General features: G+C 36.9%; 1 protein-coding gene and 1 pseudogene across 3 annotated transcripts in view; one reads left to right on the top strand and one right to left on the bottom strand.

The window, feature by feature from the left end:
- The window catches only part of Lcor (ligand dependent nuclear receptor corepressor), a 105,431-nt gene that overhangs the window by 23,033 nt on the left and 60,416 nt on the right, over positions 1-21,982 (top strand). For all 3 annotated transcript variants that reach the window (XM_034505193.2, XM_076921076.1, XM_076921102.1), the window contains exons 3-4: positions 16,568-16,633; positions 17,083-17,156. Coding sequence is in view for 2 of the 3 variants with exons in the window: in XM_076921076.1 (XP_076777191.1) it covers positions 16,568-16,633; positions 17,083-17,156 (140 nt within the window). In the remaining variant the exon portion in view is untranslated. The remainder of the gene's footprint in view (positions 1-16,567; positions 16,634-17,082; positions 17,157-21,982) is intronic.
- Positions 13,284-21,634, bottom strand: LOC117710438 (large ribosomal subunit protein eL30-like; annotated as a pseudogene).

Genomic DNA, 21,982 nt, shown 5'->3' on the forward strand with positions numbered 1-21,982 from the left:
GGCTTTATTTCCTCAGTAGTTACATTTGGAAAGTTCTTGCATATGCTTGTATCTCTTTATTTTGAGGCAAGGTCTCATTGTGTAGCTTTAGTGGACTGCAAACTTACTATGAACATCAAGTGGGCCTTGAACTAACATTGACCCACTTGCCTCTGCTTATCAAAGATTAAAGGTGTGCACCACCATGTCCAGCTTTTTAAAAAATTGTTTATTTTATGTATATGAGTATACTGTAGCTGTCTTCAGATATACCAGAAGAGGGCAACTGATTTCATTACAGATGGTTGTGAGCCACCTTGCAGTTGCTGGGAATTCATCTCTCCAGCCCTGCTAGGTCTGTGTTTGGAAGTGTGTTTCCTACTCTTTCCTCTAGAAGTTTCAGCTTTTATGTTGAGATTCTTAATACATCTGTAGTTGATTTTTGGAGAGTGAGAAAGATCTATTTTCATTCTTTTACATGTAGATTCCAGTTTTCCCAGCATCATTTGTTGAAGATTCTGTTTTTTCTCCAATTTGTATTTTTTTGGCATTCTTGTAAAAAATCAGATAGTTTTGAGCTTAGTGGTTAAAGTACTTACTGCTTGTATGGAGGATTTAAATTTGGTTTTCAACACTCACATCAGATGGCTCACAGCTTCCAGTAACTCCATTCCCTTGGAATCTGACTCCTGACCTCTGTGACGCACATATATTCACATAGGCATATTGATTTTTTCTGAATTTCACTGCTGTTATAATGCTTCCTTTTTATATTTAATTTTATTAATTTAGGTCTTCTCTTTCTTTTAGTTAGTTTGGCTAAGAGTTTGTCTACCATGTTTATCTGTACAAAGAACCCAATTTTCAGGTGGCTGGAGAAATGGCTTAGTGGATAAGAGCATTGCAGAGGATCTGGGTTTGATTTCAAGCACCTATATGGTGACTTGCAACCAAACATAACTCCATCAATGGAAATCAGCTCTTTCTGACCTCCTGGTTACCAGGCATCCACATGGTGCATATACATACATGATGCAAAACCACTCGTGTGTGTGGTGTGTGTGTGTGTGTGTGTGTGTCTTAAAAATAAGAGCCAACTTCGTTTTGTCTATAGACTTGGGACTGCTTTCATTGTATTCCTTAAGTTTTGGTATGTTGTGTTTTCATTTTGTTTGATTCTTAGAATGTTTGTTATTTCCTTCATTTCTTCAGATTGATTCATTATTCAGTAGTATGTTTAATCTTTTTGAGTTTTGTATATATTATATCTAGCATATATCTTTCTGTTGGTTTGTTGTCTTATTCTATTATAATCAAATAGAATACAAGGAATTATTTCTGTTTCCCTGTATTAGTTAAGGTGTATTATGTCCTAATATATGATCTGATTTCCGTTGACTGTTAAGAAAAATGTGTATTTTGCGTGTTTGGATGTAATATTCTGTAGATTTGAACTCCCTTTTGATTTATGACGTTAATGCGGACATTTCTTGGTTTCTTTTTTGTTGAATTGACATGAATCAATGAAAATGAGGTTTTGAAGTCACCTACTGCTGTTGTGTTGGGGTTAATCTGTGACTATATCTAGTAGTATTTGTTTTATGAAATTGGAAACACCTGTGTTTAGGACATATATTTAGAATTATAATGTTCTCTTGATGGATTGTTCCTTTAATATTAACAAAGTGACTTTCTTTGTCTTTTCTCAGTAGTCTTTGTTTGAACTCTATTTTGTCAGATACTAGGATAGCAACCCTTGCTAGTTTTCTAGACTGTTTTTTTCCTCCCTCCCTCCCTCCCTCCCTTTTAAAGATTTATTTATTTATTTTATATATGTGACTACACTGTAACTGCCTTCAGACACACCAGAAGAGGGCATCAGATCCCATTATAGATGGTTGTGAGCCACCATATAGTTGCTGGGAATTGAACTCAGGACCCCTGGAAGAGCACTGTGCCCTTAACCGCTGAGCCATCTCTCTGGCCTTGAACCCATTTTCTTGGAATGCCTTTTCCAGCCCTTCACTCTGTGGTAGTCTGGTTTCTGTGATAAGATTTGTTTCATGGAGACAAAAACAAGTGGATCCTGCTTTTTAAGTATATTCTACTAGCCTATACCTTTAGATTGGGAAATTAACATCATAAACATTCAGTTATTATTGAAAAGTATGTATTGATTTTTTTTTTTTGGTTTTTTTTTTTGGTTTTTTTTTGTTTGTTTGTTTTTGTTTTTTGTTTGTTTGTTTGTTTGTTTGTTTGTTTTTCAAGACAGGGTTTCTCTGTGTAGTCCTGGCTGTCCTGGAACTCACTTTGTAGACCAGGCTGGCCTGGAACTCAGAAATCTGCCTGCCTCTGCCTCCCAAGTGATAGGATTAAAGGCGTGCGCCACCACCGCCCGGCATACTGATTTCTTCTAGTTTGTTGGGGTTCATATTTGATGTTTGTATTTTCTTTCTTCCTCTTGTTTTTAAGTACTATTTAGGCATGATTTGTTCTTTCCTCTAGTCTAGTAAATGGATTTTTTTCCCTCTTCAGTCTGAAGGTTCCTTAAAGTATTTTTTGTAGAGTCAGCTTCATAGACATAATTTTTTAAGCGTATTTTTATCATGAAAAAATGGCATTTCTACTTCTGTGTATCATCCAGTGGTTCTCAACCTTCCTAATGCTGGGACCCTTTAATGCAGTTCCTCATGTTGTAATCCTCCAACCATAAAATTATTTTTGTTGCTACTTCAGTGCTGTAATTCTGCTGTATAGAGAGACCTTGTCTTTACAAACAAACAAACAAACAAACAATCTGGTAGTCCCTAGAAAAATTAAACTTAGGAAGTAGGCAAGAAAGCTGCAAATCAAAGCTAAGCTGTGAGTTCCAGGACAGCTGGAGCTATGTAGAGATACCCTGTCTTTAAATAATCTAGAGGTCCCTAGAAGAGTTAGAGTTAAGAAGCAGACAGGAAAACTGAGAATCAAAGCTGAGCTAGACGTCCTCTCCAGTGGGCCTCCAGTTAGCCTCAAACAAAGCTGTTGAGGAGAGAGTAAAAAATGACTAGGGAAGTGCCATTCTTCATACACCACGCATCTAGGACCAAGAGAGGCCGTGGTGGGGTGCAGGTCAATGGACTACTAGGAAAAGAGTCACAGTGCTCATCCCACACACCACAATCACCAAAGCTGAAGAAACCAATGGTTCCGGCTATCCACTCCGCTACACAGCACCATGTACAACCTCCTGGGTAAGGGGGATAGAAGAACCCCATTTTTCAACTCCACACAGTTGTGCCAGCAATTCACTCCAGAAGTAGTAGTCTTTTGATTTATTTTCTATTACTTAATATTTATTCTTGAATTTATGTCTAATGATGGTTTTGCTTCTCTTTCTGCCGTGTTCAGTTAGATGTTAGGGCTGTTGTGTGTATTTCTCAAGCCCACTTTACTGTAAGGCCTTCTTTGTTGTACTCTGCATCCTTATCTCTCGGACTCTCCCATTCATTTCTACAGTATTTTTTTTTTCTGTATTTCCTTTCCTTTCTTTCTTTTTTTATTGGTTATTTTATTTGTTTACATTTTAAATGTTATCCCCCGGTTTCTTCTTCACAAACCCCTTATTCCATCCCCCTCCCCCTGCTATGAGGGAGCTCCCCTGCCCACCCACCCACTCCCACCCCCTCTCCCTAGCAATTGGCGTTGGCACCTTGGTCCTATGGAAACTATTTCCTTTTCTAAAACTGTATTCTAACTATAACAGTTTTCCCTCCTAGGTATCTCACCCACCTGTTTTCTCTTCTTTTTGAAGATCCAATACTTTATCCTGTATCCTGAAACTATGGACCAGGGCGTTGATAGATTATGTGATGTTAGGGCCTAAGATTTGGGTTCTAAGGTCAGAATGGTGCCTCTAACATGTCATTTGAGCTAGGGTCTCAGGCCTGTTAATAGTATTTATTTTTTTCTTTTTTTTTTTTAAGTTTTAAAAGATGGATTATGTTAAGACATTGGGGACTCTTGGATATTAATTTTCAATATGTATTTTCTAAAAAATGTAGATGTCCACACATAAAACTTCTGAAAACTTTTGACTGCATATAAGCTTTTGATGCTGTATTCTGTGTGTATTCTTGTTCTCATTGCATACTTTTATGGCTACTTGATGTACTAACTTGTTGATTAAGAATGTGTTAATTTTTACTTTTGTCAATTTTTTCTGTTAATCTTTAATTTCATTGCATTATAGTTGAAGAAGATACTTTATATGGTATATGACGTACGTCTTTTTTTCAAATTTATTGAGTTGTTTGTTTTGAAGAATGTTCCTGTACACTTGAGAAGAATATATATTTGGCTGGTTTTTGTTGATGATGTCCGTGCTTTTCTTTGAGGTCTAGTTGATTAAGAGTGACACTGTGGAGTTCGTGTGTATCTTTTTTGCTTAATTGAAAGTGAGACATTGAAGTTATTAGCTGTTTTATTGAGCCACTTCTCCCTTCTGTTTTGTGAAATTTTCCTTCTTATATGCTTCCTCCTTCCTTCTCTCTCTTCTTCCTTTGTGAGACAGGTCTCCCTATGTAGCCCTGGGTAGCCTGGAGCTCACTGTTATGGACCAGGCTGTCCTCAAACACAACAGAGATCTGCCTGCTTCTTTCTCCAAATGTTGGGATTAAAAGTGTGCACTACCATACCTAGCTTTAAGACAAACAAACAAACAAAAAACCTAGATCTATTCATTTAAAAAAAATTTATTCTCTCATATATTACATCCCAACTGCAGTTTCCCCTCTTCCCCAGAACCTTCCCTCCCCATCTCCTAGACAAGAACAGGCCTCCCAGGGACATCAATCAAACATGGCATAATAAGCTACAATAAAATCAGGTATATATAACCATCACATCAAGGCTGGGCAAGACAACCCAGCAGGAGGAATAGGGTCCCACAAGTAGGTAAAAGAGTCAAACAGCCCCTGCTCCCATTGTTAGGAATCTCACAAGAACCCCAGTAACATGCAGAGGACCTAGGTCAGATCATGATAGGCACCCTGAACTCTGAGCTCCTGTGAGTCTGGTTAGTTGATTCTGTGGGTTGAGAAAAACCCTAGCAAAGATCCCTAGTAATGGGGACGTGGAACCTGAACTGGCCATCTTCTGTAACCATGCAAGGCCTCAAGTGGAGGGATTGGGACACCAACCCAGTCACAAAACCTGCAACCTGCAATTTGTCCAGTCTGCAGAGTGTTCTGGGACTGGACCCTAGTATAATCATTATCAGAGAGACCAAAGGGACTTCATCCAGCAGCTGATGGAAGCTGGTACAGAGTCTTATGCCAAACATAAGGGGACCTTGGGGAGCCCTCCTCTCATCCTTTGTAGGTCTCTTATTCTGCCCCCCTTCCTGCCAAAACTCTATATACTATTTCTCTATCATACAGATGTGTAACTACTGTTTTATTTAGTTGCTTTTTAAATTACGGCAAACAGAAGAGGAATACAAAATGCAAATCCTGTTTTATTTGTTAAATACTTTGAATATAGTATTTCTAATATACTTTCAGATTCTGCTTTGGATAATTTACAAATATTTAAGCTATAGAATTTAAGAATATATTTAGTTACCTTACAAATAATATGGAGCTGAGTATATGAATAGTTTTGAAATACCCTAGAGTTATTCTAAAATTAAATGAAATCTCTAATAGTATAAGGCTCCATGTTAGGACTAGAAAGTGAACATTCTTTCTTCTAGTAATGTGAAAGTTTAATATTTACCTCTGTACTTTCAGTCAGGTAGATTCTCATTTTTATTAAAATGAAGGAAATAACTAGCTTGTAGTTCTGTTCTAGTTAACTCCATTACTTCCCAAGAATCATGAGGACTCCTTTTCAACTTGTGCCTGCCTGTTATGTTGTAATTTATACTTCTGGTATCTTTAAGAACAGTTACCCCCCCACACACACACACAATTTATATTTCTGGTATCCTTAAGAAAAATGACTACACATACACCCATATACAGAGAGAAAGAGAGAATGTGAGAGAATATGAGAGCAGGGAAGGAAGGGCTAATGTATGTATGCATGCACACTTTACTATATAAATGGCATTCATATGAATTTCTTGACCTTATATGACTGAGGTCCTCTAAGGGATTGAGACCCATAGATTGTCAACTCCTGGTGTAATTGACTCACCCTTAATCAACTTCAGATTTACATTTAAATGGCTTCTTTCTAAGAATAATTACCAAAGTCAGATATAACATATATTAACAGAACAAATGACTCAGCTGCACTTTAATTTCTAAAGACCTACATTTCTAGCTCCTAGCTATTGAGTATCTGATATTTTGGTCACTTAATACATAGGAATCTCATTCATGGCTCTATATGTAAACTTACAAATATAATTATAAAAATTATTTTGGAAATGTTCTAGCTGCTAAATATATAGTCCTTTTCTCTTGAATTTATTAATAGCACTGTTTTTATTGACCCTTGTTTTTCCTAGTTTGTTTTTAGGTTTATTGTGATCACATTTATTGTATAAAATGTATAGTAGTAAATTGTATAAAAAGAAGTTCTGTTTAAAAAAAAACCTTTCACTTCTAGTTTTGGTTTATAGGAGACTAGGTTGGCCTGGACTAGAAAGACATCTTTCTCCATCAGATATCAGTTGCCCTTTCTGTTCTGTTTACTATTACTTCAAGTCTTCATGCCACATACACAAAATAGAATTGTTATTGTAAAGTTTTATTGTAAAACTTCTTGAGCCACTCAAAACAAATATAAGGATTTAGGTATTAGAGTGAATGGATATATTTGTATTCATTTAATGTATGCATTTATTTGTTAAATGCTTATTGAGAGACGGTAGTTTAATTAGGCAGGTTGATGCTAAGATGTGAATAAGCTTCATTTTCTTTGTTCTTAATCGAATGGCTTAAATACCAATAATAATTTAAAGTGTAGTTCATTGTGCTGGCAAGTTTTATGTCAACTTGACATATCCATTTGGAAAAAAGAAACCTCAGTTGAGAAAGTACTCCCATCAGATTGGCCTGTGGGCAAGTCTGTGGGGGGATTTTATGATTAATGTTGATATGGAGTGCCTAGGTTACTATGGGCAGTGCTAACCCTAGGCAGCTGGTCCTAGATTGTATAAGACAGCGAACTGGATAAGCCATGAAAAGCAAGTCTGTTCCTCAGTGGCATTTGCATCATTTTCTGCCTCCAGGTTCTATCCTTTCCTTCAGTGGTAGACTGTGATTTGAAAGAGTAAGTGAAATGAACCCTTCTTCACCAAGTTGGTTTTGGTTGTGATAATTTAACACAGCAATAGAAACCCTAGACATTCGTTACATATAGAACAAAATCAACATTGGTGAGGATGTTTTAAATTTTGCCCTGGGCCTTGTAAGGTAAGAGTATGATGTAAATAACTAGATTGAAGGAAGAATTTTCTAATCAGAGGACAGAACATGTTTCAGAAGCTGTGGAAGCACTGATGTGTGTGGTGGTGTGAATCAGTGCTGTCCAAGCATAGTTCATGTGTAGACTGAAAGTGATGGTGGCAGGGTCAGATCACAAGTAGCAGGGGCAGACCCAAGATTTTGCAGGTTGTTCAGAAACCTGAAGTTTTCAGTATCAACAGTGGAAAGTCTAGAAAGAATGAAAAGTTTAATCACAGTGTGGTTCAATTCTAGTAGAGAAATAGTAAGACACTAAACTAGGAGTGGTGGCACATACCCTTAATTCTAGCATTTGGGAAGCAGAGGCAGGCTGGCCAGAACTATAAAGTGAGATCCTATATAAAAAACAAGAGATGTTGAAATGGATAGACTGAAAAGGACATGTTTTGCTGTTTTGATTTCAGTTTTCTTTACCTGTCCTAGGTAGTAATAATAGTACTTGTTTCAAATATTCCTCAGAAGATTCTGTTCTGATGGATAATGAAGTAGTTTGAAGCAGTTTGCATTAGACTAGTGGTTCTCAACTTGTGGGTCAAGACCCCTGTGGATCACATATCAGATATCTTACATGTCAGATATCTTACATGTCAGATATTTACATTATGATTCACAACTAGCAGAAATATAGTTATGAAGTAGTAACAAAATAATTTTATAGTTGGGGGTCTGCACAACATAAGGAACTGTGTTAGAGGGTCACAGCATTAGGAAGGTTGAGAACCACTGCATTAGATCAAGTAAGAAAAGAATTAATGATAACTGCTGTTATGGATGGCATTTTAGTTGTTAGGAAAAGGGATAGTAACAGACAAGTCAGGGATGGGAAAGAAAAAATGAATTAGAACTATCTATTAATATTATCATCTTTTTTGGTATGTGTATGTTTGAGTACAGACGTATGCCTGCAATGGCATACACACGGTAATCAAAGAACAGCTTTATTTTCTTCAATTGTGGGGTTTAAAGGGCTGCATGCAGCTAGCAAGTATCTTTTACTATCTTGAAAAAGTGGATTTGAAATAAGATGAATAGAATTCTTAATGTTTGTTTTGGTTTTTCAAGACAGGGTTTCTCTGTGTAGCCCTGGCTGTCCTGGAACTCCTTCTGTAGACCAGGCTGCCTACTACCTAGTGCTGGGATTAAAGGTGCACGCTACCACTGCTGGACTTTGACTGACATTTCTAACCAGTGTGACCTTACAGGGGCATTCATGATGCCATTTTTATACTAAGGAAGAAAGGAAGAGTTGCTAGTGAAGAAAAGGGAAAGATAGTAGAATATTGAGCTTTTTGAGGTATTAAGACAGTTCTCAAGCTTCTTAGTGCTATAACCCGTTAATAAAGTTCCTCATGCTATGGTGACCACCAACCATAACATTATTTTCATTGCTACTTTATAACTGTAATTTTGCTACTGTTTTGAATCATAATATAAATAACTGATATGCAAGATATCTGATATTCTCTCTCTCTCTCTCTCTCTCTCTCTCTCTCTCTCACACACACACACACACACACACACACACACACACACACACACACACACAAAGGGGTCATGACCCATAGGTTGAAAACCACTGAATTATGATATCTTGGTACACAGTATACAGTGGGCTATTGGAAACAAGATCTAGAGCAAGATTCTGAGATTGGTGAGTTGTCAGTATATACACAATAGCTGAAATCTTAATTTTGACTCCTTGATTGTGGTTTTAGGGTTTTGTTTGTTTTTAAACACTGAGTCTGTGAACTCAGGTTGCAATCCTTAGTGGCAAGCCCTTTTACCAGTTGAGCCATCTGGCCACCAAATTTAAAGTATTTTAATGGCAAGGCATATATTTTATTTTTCAAATAATTATTTTACTTTATATGTATGGGTATTTTACCTGCATGTTTGTATGTGTACCACATGTGTGCCAGGTGCCTGAGGAGGTCAGGAAAAAGAGATGAATCCCCTAGAACTGGAGTTACAGGTAGTTTTGAGCTACCACTTGGTACTAGGAACCAGGGTCCTCTGCAAGAATGTGTGTTCTTAACAGATGAGCCAGCTCTCCAGACCCAGTATTTTATTTTTAATATGATGTAATTTTTAAAAAAATATTTGGTAATAACTTTAAGTTTATGTGTATGGTGTTTTGTTTTGCCTGCATATATGCCCAGGCACTTCTTTCTTGCCTGGTGCCTGTGGAGGCTAAAAGAGAGTATTGCATCCCTTGGGACTGGGGTTACAGATGTTTGTGGGTTTTGGGAATCGGACTGGGTCCTCTAGAAGAATAGTCAATGTTGTTAGCCCCTGAACTCTCTCTCCAGCACTATTTTTTTTATTGCTAAGATTAGCACACAAAGTAACAGGCTTCATTGTGGCATTTTATGTAATTATTTGTTCCCATTGTTCTTCCCTATATACCTGTCTTTCATCTTTCCACTCTCAGTCATCCTCCCCTTTCTGTTTTCACATTCTATGTATTCTCTTGATCGACTTCTTCCCTCCCTCTCTCTGTCTTTCCCTCCCGATTCCCTCCCGCTTCCCTCCCTCCATTCTTTCCCCCTATCTCTTCTGCTTTTTTTTGGTCCCTTTTCTAGGTTCACATCCTTTACTAATGTATGTGTGCACCAACTAGGGTCCATATATGAGAAAAACCATGTATTATTTGCCTTTCTGAACCTGGACTAACTCACTTATTTGCAGATTCATCCTACAAGTTTCACAATTTCATTTTTCTTTGCAGGTAAAAAAAAATTTTTTTTCTTGGGCTACATTTCATCCATTTATCAGTGGATGGATATCTAGACTGATTGCATTTTTTTCTTCTTTTATTGTGAATAGAACCACAGTGAACATGGCCATGCAGGCATCTCTGGTAGGATGTAGGCTCCTGGGGGCGTATGTCTGGTTAAGGTAGTTTTATGTTTTGTTGTTTGAAAAACCTCTGTACTGATTTTCATAGATGTTATACCTATTTATTCTCCCATCCCAGGAGTGAATATGGTTCTTTTTTTTTCTGTTAACCTTCTCAGGTTTTTGTTTTTCTTTTTGTTGTTGTTGTTTGGTTTGTTTTGTTTTCTTGTGTTTTTACTTTATTTTTTTAGTATAGCTATTCTCAGTGTAGTGAGATGGAATTTTAGCATTTCAGTTTGCAGAGAATGAACAGTTCATTCTTCTAATTAGTTAGTGGTTGACAGTTTGGTTTGTTTATGTGTGTATGTGTCTTTTAATTTTTGCAGCTCGTTTTATATTCTAGATATTAAGTCCCTGTCTGAAACGTAGCTGGTAGAGTCTGTTCATTTTGTTGATATTTTCTGTGCTATGCAAAACCTTTTTAGTTTTATATAATTTTACTTGTCAAATCTTGAGAGTATTTTCTTGTGCTCCATATAGTATTGGAGTCCTGTGCAGAAAGGTCTTGCCTATGCTTATATTTGAATTATTTTTCCCTAAAAGTTTCAGAATTTGAGGCTTTAAATTAAAGTGTTGAATCCATTTTGAATTAATTTTTGTATACAGATAAAAGCCTTATTTCACTCTGGTATTGAATATGATTTTTTTTTATCAAGTATATATTTTGATACTTTTGTCAAAAAGTAGGTGGCCACAGCTGTGTCATGTTATTTCTGGGACCTCTGTTCTGTTCCAGGTCTATGTGCCTGTTTTTGTACTAGTATATTGTCTTTGTCAGTTAAGGTTGGGTATTGTGATACTCCAGTAGTGTTCTTTCTGGTTAGGATTACATTGGCTATATGTGCTCTTTCTTGCTTCCTTGAGAATTTTTTGACCTTTTTCTCCTTATTTTGTGAACATCGTTGGAATTTTGATGGGGATTGCATTGAATATGTAGATTAGTTTGATACTATAACATAACATATATATTAAGATTTTATTTATGTGTATATTATTTTGTCTGCATGTATCTTAAGTATATTACATGTGTACCTGGTGTATCATATCTTCTGAAACTAAAATCAAATAGATTCAGTCAAATAATTTTAAGCCTCAATGTGAGTGCCAGGAACTGAATCTGGGTCCTCTATAAGAGCATCAAGTACTTCTAACTACTGACCTATCTTTCCAGCACCATTACAGAAACATTCCATGAAGGAATATTTGTATAATCTTACATTTTAATAAAAACCAACCTCATTTATATTGTTGAGAGGTGTTAGATCTTCTGGCTCTTATTATTTAATAGAATATTTTCAAGATTAGTATTTATTTAAAAGGAAACAAGCTGACCTTAATTGGCTATGTATTTGATATGTTCTTACCATCTTATTTTTTTATAATCTACTATTATCCTTTGAAAATAAAGAGATGGTAGAGATTGTGAGATTGTGATTCAGATCAAAGGGAGGCATTTGTGGGAAATTCTAATCTGTCGTGTTTTTTAGAATTATTTGAGGAAATCAGAGCCTAAAAATGAAGCTTGTGAACCTATAGTGTAAGAACCTTGTAGGAAATGGGAAGGCTTCTTTTTAGGCCTTTGGAACATTAACTGTAGTTGGAGAGAAAGATGCAAACATGTGAAAAGAAAGACCAACACACAAGATTTAGGTAGTGCACAACAGTTTTATTTTATAAAATACTTCTGCAGTGCTTGTACATATGACAGAAAAGAGAGAAGTTTGGCATTTTGCTTTTCTGTTTAAAAGGGGCAAGGATCTGAGTTACCTGAGGATGAGGAAGTGGAAGCCAAAGCTCCAGGAAAGCGGTTGATGCCTTGTCGTCTCGCTGTTGCTGCTCAGGTTCTACCTTGGTCCACTGGAGGGTCTCAGTTAATATATTTTGGTTAAGGAAATAAATATTTATTGAGCTGATTAAAGAATACGTTGAAGGAGATTGATACTTTTATTTGGACAAATGTGAGATACAAAGACTTGTTGAAAAAATAGTAGCAAAGAAAAATGGTTATTGAACACAGTGGAAAAACAGAAACAAAACAATCTGAGTGGAATAGTGTTGAGAAAAACCCTACAAAAGGAGATCATTTCAGATTATAAGATGATTTTATTGTTGGACATGGGATTGCAGGGAGGACTTGTTTGTTCTTACACAGTGTAAACTTTAAAGAGGTAATGAAGTACTGTCCTGGTGTTCTAAATCTGTAGACACTGCAAGCTGTAGTGAAGAGACTTGGAGACTGGGTTTAAGACCAGTTGTGATGCTGATTAGAACTTCTTTGCAAGTAGTCAAGTCCACTGAGACAGGTTTTAAAATGTAAGGGTCTACATAAAGTACTTTAAAATCCTAGTGATTGACTGATGGCATTACTAGCCTATTCAGTATTCTTTTTTTTTTTTTCAGTAGCATAAACAAAAGTTTATTGATAGTACAGTAAACATAACTTCAGTCAGCCTTTTCAAGTCCACAGAGTAAAATCTGAAGTACAATTTATATTTTGCGTCAAGTATTACAAACTCTGTCTGTATCAGCTTTGGAATGTTAATTCTGTGTGCTGCTTGTAAGAATAAACTGATTAGTGACCAAATTCTTAATTTTTGTTATTCATCCATTTTTCTTGAGTTTTCTTTCTAATGCTGCCAAAATTTTCAGACTGTTCAGTGGATCTGTAATAAGCTTCCAAAATGAAGGGAAATTCTGTCTTACTCATTGCCTGCAATCTTGGCTTGAGTTCATCTTTTTTAAACCAAAAATAAGGTCCTTAGACACCCACAAGTTCAGTTGCTAAATCCTTTTGAAGATTCCTTGCCAGTGTGTTAGAGTTATCCTGAGGCTAGTGCATGTGCACAGTTGGAGTGAACAGTATTCATGTTTCCAGATTTTTCTTTTTTTCTTTTCCTTTTTTAAAAAAGAAGCTCTGGCAAAGTTCTATTAAAGGAAAACTTTCCCGATTTATTTTTTATTAGTCTGTTCTAGCAGGTTTCTAATTATAAATAACCAGAATCACCTGGAGTCACCTGGGTCAATGACAGCCATTATGCATTCTTTGTAGTATTTTCTTCATGCTGTGCCCAATTCAATATTACTGCCACTGTAGTGAAGGTCACTAGTTTTAGCCAACATGGCAGAGTAGTCTGTTTAAGGTTTCATTAAAGCTGGGCAGTTATCTTGGATAACCAGTTTCAGTCTGCCCTGGCTATCATCCGCAGTATTTATTTCTATTCAAGCATACACTTCCCACTTTCCATAACAAGATGGAGCCTAGCATTGATTGACTCCAGAGACTTTTTTCATCTTCTTTGTAGCCGTCACCTTCCTGCCTTAGGTATGAGATGGTCCCCAATCAAGATCAGCCACTGCGATGCTGGGGAGTGCAGTATTTATTCATTATGGTACTTTGTTGTCATTCTTCCTAGCTTTTCTATGAAATCTTGGTATGAATTTTTTAGTGTCTTTGTTCTTACTTGCCTTTTGTTAATGTCAAGCATAGCATGTGAGGAAATTCAGTGTTGCTATGCAACTGCTAAATTCAATATTTATTGTTAGTAAAACTGAATAGAGTTAATATCCATTGAACAAAGAATAGCAAAATAAGGATTTACAGTGTGCAGTGCATATGTGTAAGGTTCAGTGTGTTGTGGCAAGTGAACAGAAGAGAAATGACTTGTATATATGGTTATTTTTTAGAACACAATTAGTTGAGGCAAAATCTTTTATGACTAAATTGGTTGTGTTGTTGGCTGCTTGTTTATTTTTGTCTGAGTTCATACTCCCCTCCCCCTAATAAAGGCCTTTAGTCGGTAACCTAGTCTGGTGTGAAACTTGCTGTGTAGCATAGTCCTGTGTGGCAGTCCTCTATGTAGCTTCTTGAATGCTGGTTATAAGCATGTATCATATCCAGCAAGCATTCCTCTGCACCCCTCCACCCCTCTACCCTGCTTTTTTTTGTTTGTTTTTGTTTTTTGTTTTGAGACAAGTGTTTCTCTGTGTAGCCCTGGCTGTCCTATATATAGTTCCCTCTGGCCTCACCCAGAGATCTGCCTGCCTTCTGCTTGCAGAGTGCTGGGCCACTCTGTTTTTTGTTCTGTAATTTTTTTCCCTAATGATTATGTATTCCTGAATTTCTTTCTCAATTAACCTATTTCAGATTTTGTCCTTTGTAAGTTTTGAATTATTGTTCCCCAAGCTGTTGCTTCCTTTCCCTCTTTCCACTTTACTAGTATTTCTTGCTGTGTTTACATTTTTCCTTTTTGGAAATTGAGGACAGCCATGGCATGGTGGTACACAGTTGTAACCATTGCACTCTGGAGACTGAGATAAGAGGACCAGAGGATATTATCCTGGGCTGTTTATAGAAACCTGTCTCAAAAATAAGATTTGGCTTACTATGGGAATTTGGAATTTGTTATAATTTTATATAAGCACAAATGAAAATATTAGATTGATCTTTCATATAAGAACTATCAAACCAGCTGGATTTTTAGTTATTTAATGCCTTCTAAGATACTCAAATGCTTTCTGTCATATTATAAAAATAATTCCTTTCTGGAAAATAAGGGGCCTCAAGAGTTGGAGACTTTTTTGAGATTTACTTAAAAGAGCAGAGGTTAGCTGTTACTGAGAATGTATAGTCTCCAGGGTCAGAGATAGATAGTATCTAGCCATTAATTCTGATTATTGCACCACTGCCACCTCTACCTCCACAACTCCTAACTCAAGGCCTTTCTTCCTTTCTAGTGTTTGAAAGAGCAAGAGGACACAGTAACTAATTACATTAGGTAAATAACAAGCAGCTATTTGATTAATGAGTAATTTAATTTTGTTAATACCTTTAGAATAATTTGATGTGAAGAAATAAAATTGAAAAATAATTGCTTTCTAATGATAAATCAAAAAGTTACAGTTTAAAAATAATATAAAAATCAACTCTAATTACAATACAAACTTCAGCAACTACTGTATTGAAAATTAGAGGTTTATAGGAAGTAGGGCTAAGACATTTTAATTACAATATTATTTTTATTATCAGTTTAGCAAGATAGTACTGTTTCCGAAGTCTGTTTTTTACTTTTAATTTTAATTGTATATGTATTTTGCCTACTTCTGTGTCTGTGTACCATGTTCATGCACTGCCTTTGGAGGCCAAAAAGGACATTGGATCCCCTGGGACTGGTGTTACTAAGAGACAATTAAGAGCCTACCTACAGATGCCAGGAATTAAACTCTGGTCCTCTGGAAGAGAAGCTGAGCCATCTCTCTAGCCCCTTAAAGGCCATCTTTTCTGTCCTCTTTTGCTTTCTAAATTCGTTGATATTTCTATGCGTTTGAAAAGTAATAATGTGTAGCAAATGTGCATGACATTAATTCTTTCTAAAGGTCATAGTTAAAGTACATATGGATTCTCAGATCATTTGTAATAAGTATTTGAACTTTATAGTGAAGTCCTTGACATTTTTTTTCTTTTCTTTTTTTTTTTTTTAAAGCCACTGTAGATTTCACTATTCTCGCTTAGGGTTTTTCTCTTTCTTTCATAACAATACACACCAGCAAGACATTTAAACTGTCTTTCATTAAGTACATAACAGTATTTGATGTAATCAATCAGTCAGAACACCTTGTTTTCTTTTTCTTTCACATTGGTAAAGAAAACAGTGTTTTTGAACAGTTTTGTACAGCTATGTGAATTTTTTTCCTCATTTTTCTGTGTACCTAGTGAGTCTTACCTTTAAAAATGGACCAAGTAGTTAATATTTTGTTGTGAAATAATACACAATTTTCCTTCTAAAATATTGTGAGAGGTGAAAAACTGCTCTTGAGAATTTTCTTTAGAAAACTATTAACTTGAGAGAAATTTATGTATCAACTGTTATGCAGAAAAAAAGGGGACTGTTGAGATTATTCTAGAAAGTTTATGGACTTTCCGAAGCATGACACTTCATTGGGAAGGCACTTTTTCAGAATCTAATTTCTGTAAAGTTTTGTAGAAGTAGATACTGTGAACCTCTATTCTTTCATTGGTTGTTTCTAGTTTCTGTTTTGTCTCATGCTTGAATGTACTTTGAATCTTTGTTGTGTTAATCATTTGCAAAAATGCAGATACCCCTTTTAGATTTCTCAGGGACTGTTTCCTGAGCATCCCTTCAGTATTATAACCAGTGATTCTGAGAACCAGATGACAGTATTCAGTGAATATTGTGATGATGGATTTTATTTATTCATTTTTTTTATCCTTTCAGGATTTGAAAGTATTCTTGAAGGGCTGTTTGGATCTGCATTATTAAAAGACCTCAGTTTATTTAAAGGTATTGAAAATATTTCTGGTATTTTATGATCTTTGTGGTTAAACCTTGGTGATTTAGGTCTCTTACTCAGTTTTGTAAGTGTTAAAACTGCGTTCAGAGCCACATGTTTGTGTTTAGTTTATACTGTTAGTATATGAATAGTTAGCACAATTAACTGTGAGCAGCTAGGAATTGAGTGAAGACTTTTCTTTTTAGAGTTTTAAGACAGAAGTGGCCTGGAGGGCATAGTGGAAACAATCTCAGGCTGTGACTGTGAAGGTAGAACACACATTTTTGCATGTGTGAGAAACTGAGTTTCATTAGAATACAAGAATTTAAAGATAAATGTGAAATACCTACTTTTTAATGAGGTTTTCATGAACTATATAATAGTTTTGAAGTTAGCTCTGATTCATTTTCTGAAAAATTGTGTTTATGACTATTAAAACTTGTTTTTCTAACTTTTGCAGAGTGTGAACCTGAAAGCGTTTCTGATTGGGCTTTTGATGAAAATTGTCTGTTCTGTTGCTTGAGAAGAGATAAGGTAAAGGTAACCAAGACGCTTAGGAACATTGTCTAGTTCAGTATTTTAGTTTCTTTAAAAAAAAGTTTTTGAATCATTTTATTGGAGGATTTACAGGAAAAGGAAAATTTGGTTGCTTGTTTATAAAATATTTGATAGTAGCTGGCTTTTCAGTTTAAACTGTTTTTAGTGTGTTGATTAACCTACTAAGAAATCTTATATCCCAACATACATTGTCTTATATATATTTAGGCAGAAGAATTAACTGGGTCTCAAACTGTTATGTTTATCTTAAATATAAAGTGTATGGTAATTCAAGAAATAATCATTTGTGGTACAAAAAGTTAGTAGTTAGTAATTGTGTAGACTTAAGACTTAGTTTCTGTTTTTAAATGTTTCTTTATAATAACTGGCCATGAGTGCTGTTTATCTTCAATTAGAAATTAGCTCAACCTTTGTGTTTTAGTGTTACTACCTTTAGAGAACAAAACAAATTTTTCTTTGGAAACATTTCAGTTACTGAAAACTCAGTGGGTTTACCACCCTACCTTGCTTTCATGGCATCCTGTTTCCCACCATTTCCTGCTGCAAAGTCTAGGAAACATTCTGATTTCTTCTTTCTGCTATAAAATAACTTCAGTTCATTGGCAAACTTGTATCAGTTACTCCTATTGCATTTTTTTTTTTTTTTATCCCCACAGACATCACTGTAGTCTATACCTCTAGAATTATTTCTGGACTCCTGAGATGATTTGTATTGACATGATTTGTATTGAACAAAAAGCCTTTTCCTTTTTTTAATCTTAGGAGTATGTTCCTAAGTACCTCTTCTGTAGCTTGAAAATCTCTTGCTTTTTTTATGCCTATGAATGGTGCACACAAGCTCCTAGTGCTGTTTTCTTTCATACTATTGAAATAAATGTAATTTATACAGTTATTTGTCAGTTGGTAGTATGCCTTGTTTTCTCCCTTTTCTGAAAGTTTTGAGTTCTTGCTTTTATTCCAGTTGCTGAAGGTAGTCATTCTTATCTCTTCTTTGTCTCTCTCTGTGCTACTGTTGTACTGGTTATTGTCAAAAAGTAGCTTTTGGTATCTGAATGCTATCATGTGATAGTTTAAGAACTTCTCACATATATTAGTGGCATCTCTCTCTTTTTGGTTTTTCGAGACAGAGTTTCTCTGTGTATAGCCCTGGCTGTCCTGGAACTCATTCTGTAGACCAGGCTGGCCTGGAACTCAGAAATCCGCCTACTTCTGCCTCTCAAGTGTTGGGATTAAAGGCGTGTGTGCGCCACCACTGCCCGGCTCTTAGTGGCATCTTTTTCTTGTTTTCCCCATGAAAATCGTTCTTACTAATATCCACAATGATATATTTTGTTAAATCAATGAAAAGATTGTTTTGAGATGTATTGGCTTTGAAAGAATACAGAATATTCTTGCCTTCTTGCTCTTGCTCTGTCCTTTGGCTCTCTTCCCCACCTCCTCTCCATGTGCTCTTCTCTCCTCCCCTTCCCTCCCTTCCCACCTTTCCCCCTCCCCTTCTCTCCCTTCCCCTCTTCTCCTCTCCCTCTGCCTCCCTCTCCTCTTCCTCTCCTCCCCTCCCCCTCTCTCTACCTCTACTACCCTTCTAACCCCCCTCCCCATGCCATGAATAAACTATTCTATATTTTTTTTAAAAAGTACAGAACAAAGCAACATTGTCAAGAGTAGCCTGTAAATGGAATGGATGTTTGTTTAAATTTTGTGTGTTTGCATTTATGTGTGTCTATATGGGATGCTAGTTGTTAAGCAAATCATTTAATAGGAATTGTGGTAGAAGAGAAGGAGACACGGTAGTTTTCCTTTTATATTAGAATTGGGAAGAGCCATTCTCTGCTGAGTGATGGATCAGTATGTTACTATAATATGACTGAGAGTTTTCTGTTGATGTATAAGGACAAAATACTGTGTTAATATTCTTAGGAGAAAACAAATAAGACATGAAATAATGTGTCATTTAAAATAACTGTTTTTGTTCATTGTAGTTTTGCAGTTTTTAGTTGAGTTTTTAACTGGAAATTTTTTTTGTGGGGAGGATGATGTATGTATGAGAGTACACATGTGTGCAGGTTTACTCACCTATGCTGTGTACGCATATGGAGACCCAGAGGCCTGACTTTGAATGCCTTACTCTATTACTCTCCATTTTATAATTTGAAAGGTCTCACTGAACCTAGATGTCACTGCTGTCACCCAGATCAGCTGGCCAGTGAGCTTGGACTCCACCTATGTCCCATTGTTTCCTTCCTCAGTGCAGCTGTCTCAGGTGTGCACTGGCCATGCCTGGCTTTTTCATGGGTTCTGGGGATCTGAACTTACTGAGTTATCTCCCCAGATGGAGAACATGGTGCTTGTTTGACAGCTCAGCTGGTTCTAAGAGTCTCATTTCTTCATTGGACACCATTCAGTCTCTTTGATTTTTTTTTTTTTTTTCAAGAGAGTACCAGAAGACATAACCTTTGTTGAATTATATTGAAAATGATTATGCTCTGGGACTCTTTGCAAGCATTTGTAACATCTTTTCTGAAAAAAGATTAGAGTTGAGAAATAACCCCTCTGCTTTGAAACTAACATCTGTAGAATAGAAAAAAATGAAAAGAAAAAAGTGAAAATATGATAATCCTCAACGTGTAACAGTGTCTTGCTTGTTACTGGAGTCTTGAGTTTAGGGTTAGTGATGAGACAATGTAGGCTATGTCTGGAAAAGCAAAGCAATGGCCATTTGAGAAAGAGGTGGATATTTTGTGTTTTGTTTTTTAATTTGAACTAACAGAAATTTTAGTGAATAATAAGGGTAGTAGAATGGATAACAAATACAACTTTTATACTTATATGTAGATAAAAAAATCACAGAGAAGATAGCTATCTTTGGGAAATAGAACTGATAATTCACCTGTAGTTTACAGTGGTCCTTCTTTCTGGAGGAATGTATTCTAAGACCTCTGGTGAATGCCTAAAATCACTGCTGGTATTGAGTCTTGTATGTACACTGTTTCTCCTTCTTCTCCTCCCCCTCCCCCTCCCCCTCCCTTCCCTCTTCTCCCTCTCCCTCTCCTCTTCCTCCTATTCCTCCTCTTCCTCCTTCTCCCTCCTCTTCTTCTTCTCCCTCCTCCTCTTCCTCTTATCCTCTTCCTCCTTCTCCCTCTCTTCTTCTTCCTCCTCCCCCCTTCTTCCTCTCTTCCTTCTTCCTCTCTTCCTCTTCTTCCTCTTCCTCCTTCTCCCTTCTCTTCTTCTTCCTCCTCCTCCTCCCCCTTCCTTCTTCCTCTCTTCCTTCTTCCTCTCTTCCTCCTCTTCTTCCTTCTCCTCCTTCTCCTCCCCCTCTTCCTCCTTCCCCTCTTCCTCCTTCCCCTCTTCCTCCTTCCCCTCTTCTTCCTTCCCCTCTTCTTCCTTCCCCTCTTCTTCCTCTTCTTCCTCCTCCTCTCTCCTCCTCCTCCTCCTTCTTTTGTTGTTGTTTTTTGTTTTGTGTGTGTGTGTGTATGTGTGTGTGTGTATAAAAGCCTATAGTTTATAATTTTGCACAGTAAAAAGTTAACAATAGTAACCAAACTTGTAACAATCAGAACGCTTCCTGTTCATGGCTTCTAGTCATCAATGTAATGCCTTTCCTGCCTCAACTAAATATTCTGATGTGTCATGGCAAAACTAACATACATTTTATTTTTCCTTACAGTTTCACAGATTAACCCGTTACTCTATTGAATTTTTAAAAATTTTTATTCTTTTAAGATTGATTTATTTCATTTTCATATATATCAATGTTTTTACCTGTATGCATATATCAGTGTTTTACTCACATATTTGTCTATGCATCATGTTCATGCCTGGTGCCTGCTAGGGTCAGAAGAGGGCATTGGATTGTCTAAAACTGGAGTTATGGATGGTTGTGAGCTGTCATATGGGTGCTGGGAATTGAACCCAGATCTTCTTGCAAGAGCAAGTGCTCCTAACCACTGCACCGTCTCTCCAGCTACTATTGGTTTCTTAGCAGCCTCAGCATACAATTTTTTAAATTATTATTTTTATTTATTTTAAACTCCAGATTTTACCACCCCCCCCCACCTCCTACTGTTCCATATAGTGTACCTCCTCCCCGTCCCCTTGTCTCCACGAGGATGTTCCCATCCCACCAGACCTCTAAACTCCCTGGGACCTCCAGTCTCTTGAGGGTTAGGTGCATCTTCTCTGACTGAACCCAGATCTGGCAGTCCTCTGCTGTATATGTGTTGGGGGTCTCGTATCAGTTGGTGTATGCTGCATGGTTGGTGGTCCAGTGTCTGAGAGAACTCGGGGGTTCAGGTTAATTGAGTCTGCTGGTCCTCCTACAAGGTCACCCTCCTCAGCTTCTTCCAGTTTCCCCCTAATTCAACCATAAGAGTCAGCAGCTTTTATCCATTGGTTGGGTGCAAATATCTGCATCTGACTCTTTCAGCTGCTTGTTGGGTCTTTTGGAGGGCAGTCATGATAGGTCCCTTTTGTGAGCACTCCACAGCCTCAATAACAGTGTTAAGCCTTGTGCCATCCCCTTGAGCTGGATCCCACTTTGGTCTTGTCACTGCACCTTTTCTTCCTCAGGCTCCTCTCCATTTCCATCCCTGCAGTTCTTTCAGATAGGAACAATTATTGGTCAGAGATTTGACTGTGGGATGGCAACCTCATCCCTCACTTGGTGCCCTGTCTTTCTGCTGGAGATGGGCACTACACGTTCCCTCTCCCCAATGTAGGGCATTTCATCTAAGGTTCTTCCCTTTAAGTCCTGAGAATCTCTCACCTCCCAAGTCTCTGGTACATTCTGGAGGGTCCTCCCCAAC

This window comes from Arvicanthis niloticus, chromosome 1 (assembly GCF_011762505.2).
Source record: "Arvicanthis niloticus isolate mArvNil1 chromosome 1, mArvNil1.pat.X, whole genome shotgun sequence".
In the NCBI taxonomy this organism is placed as follows: domain Eukaryota; kingdom Metazoa; phylum Chordata; class Mammalia; order Rodentia; family Muridae; genus Arvicanthis; species Arvicanthis niloticus.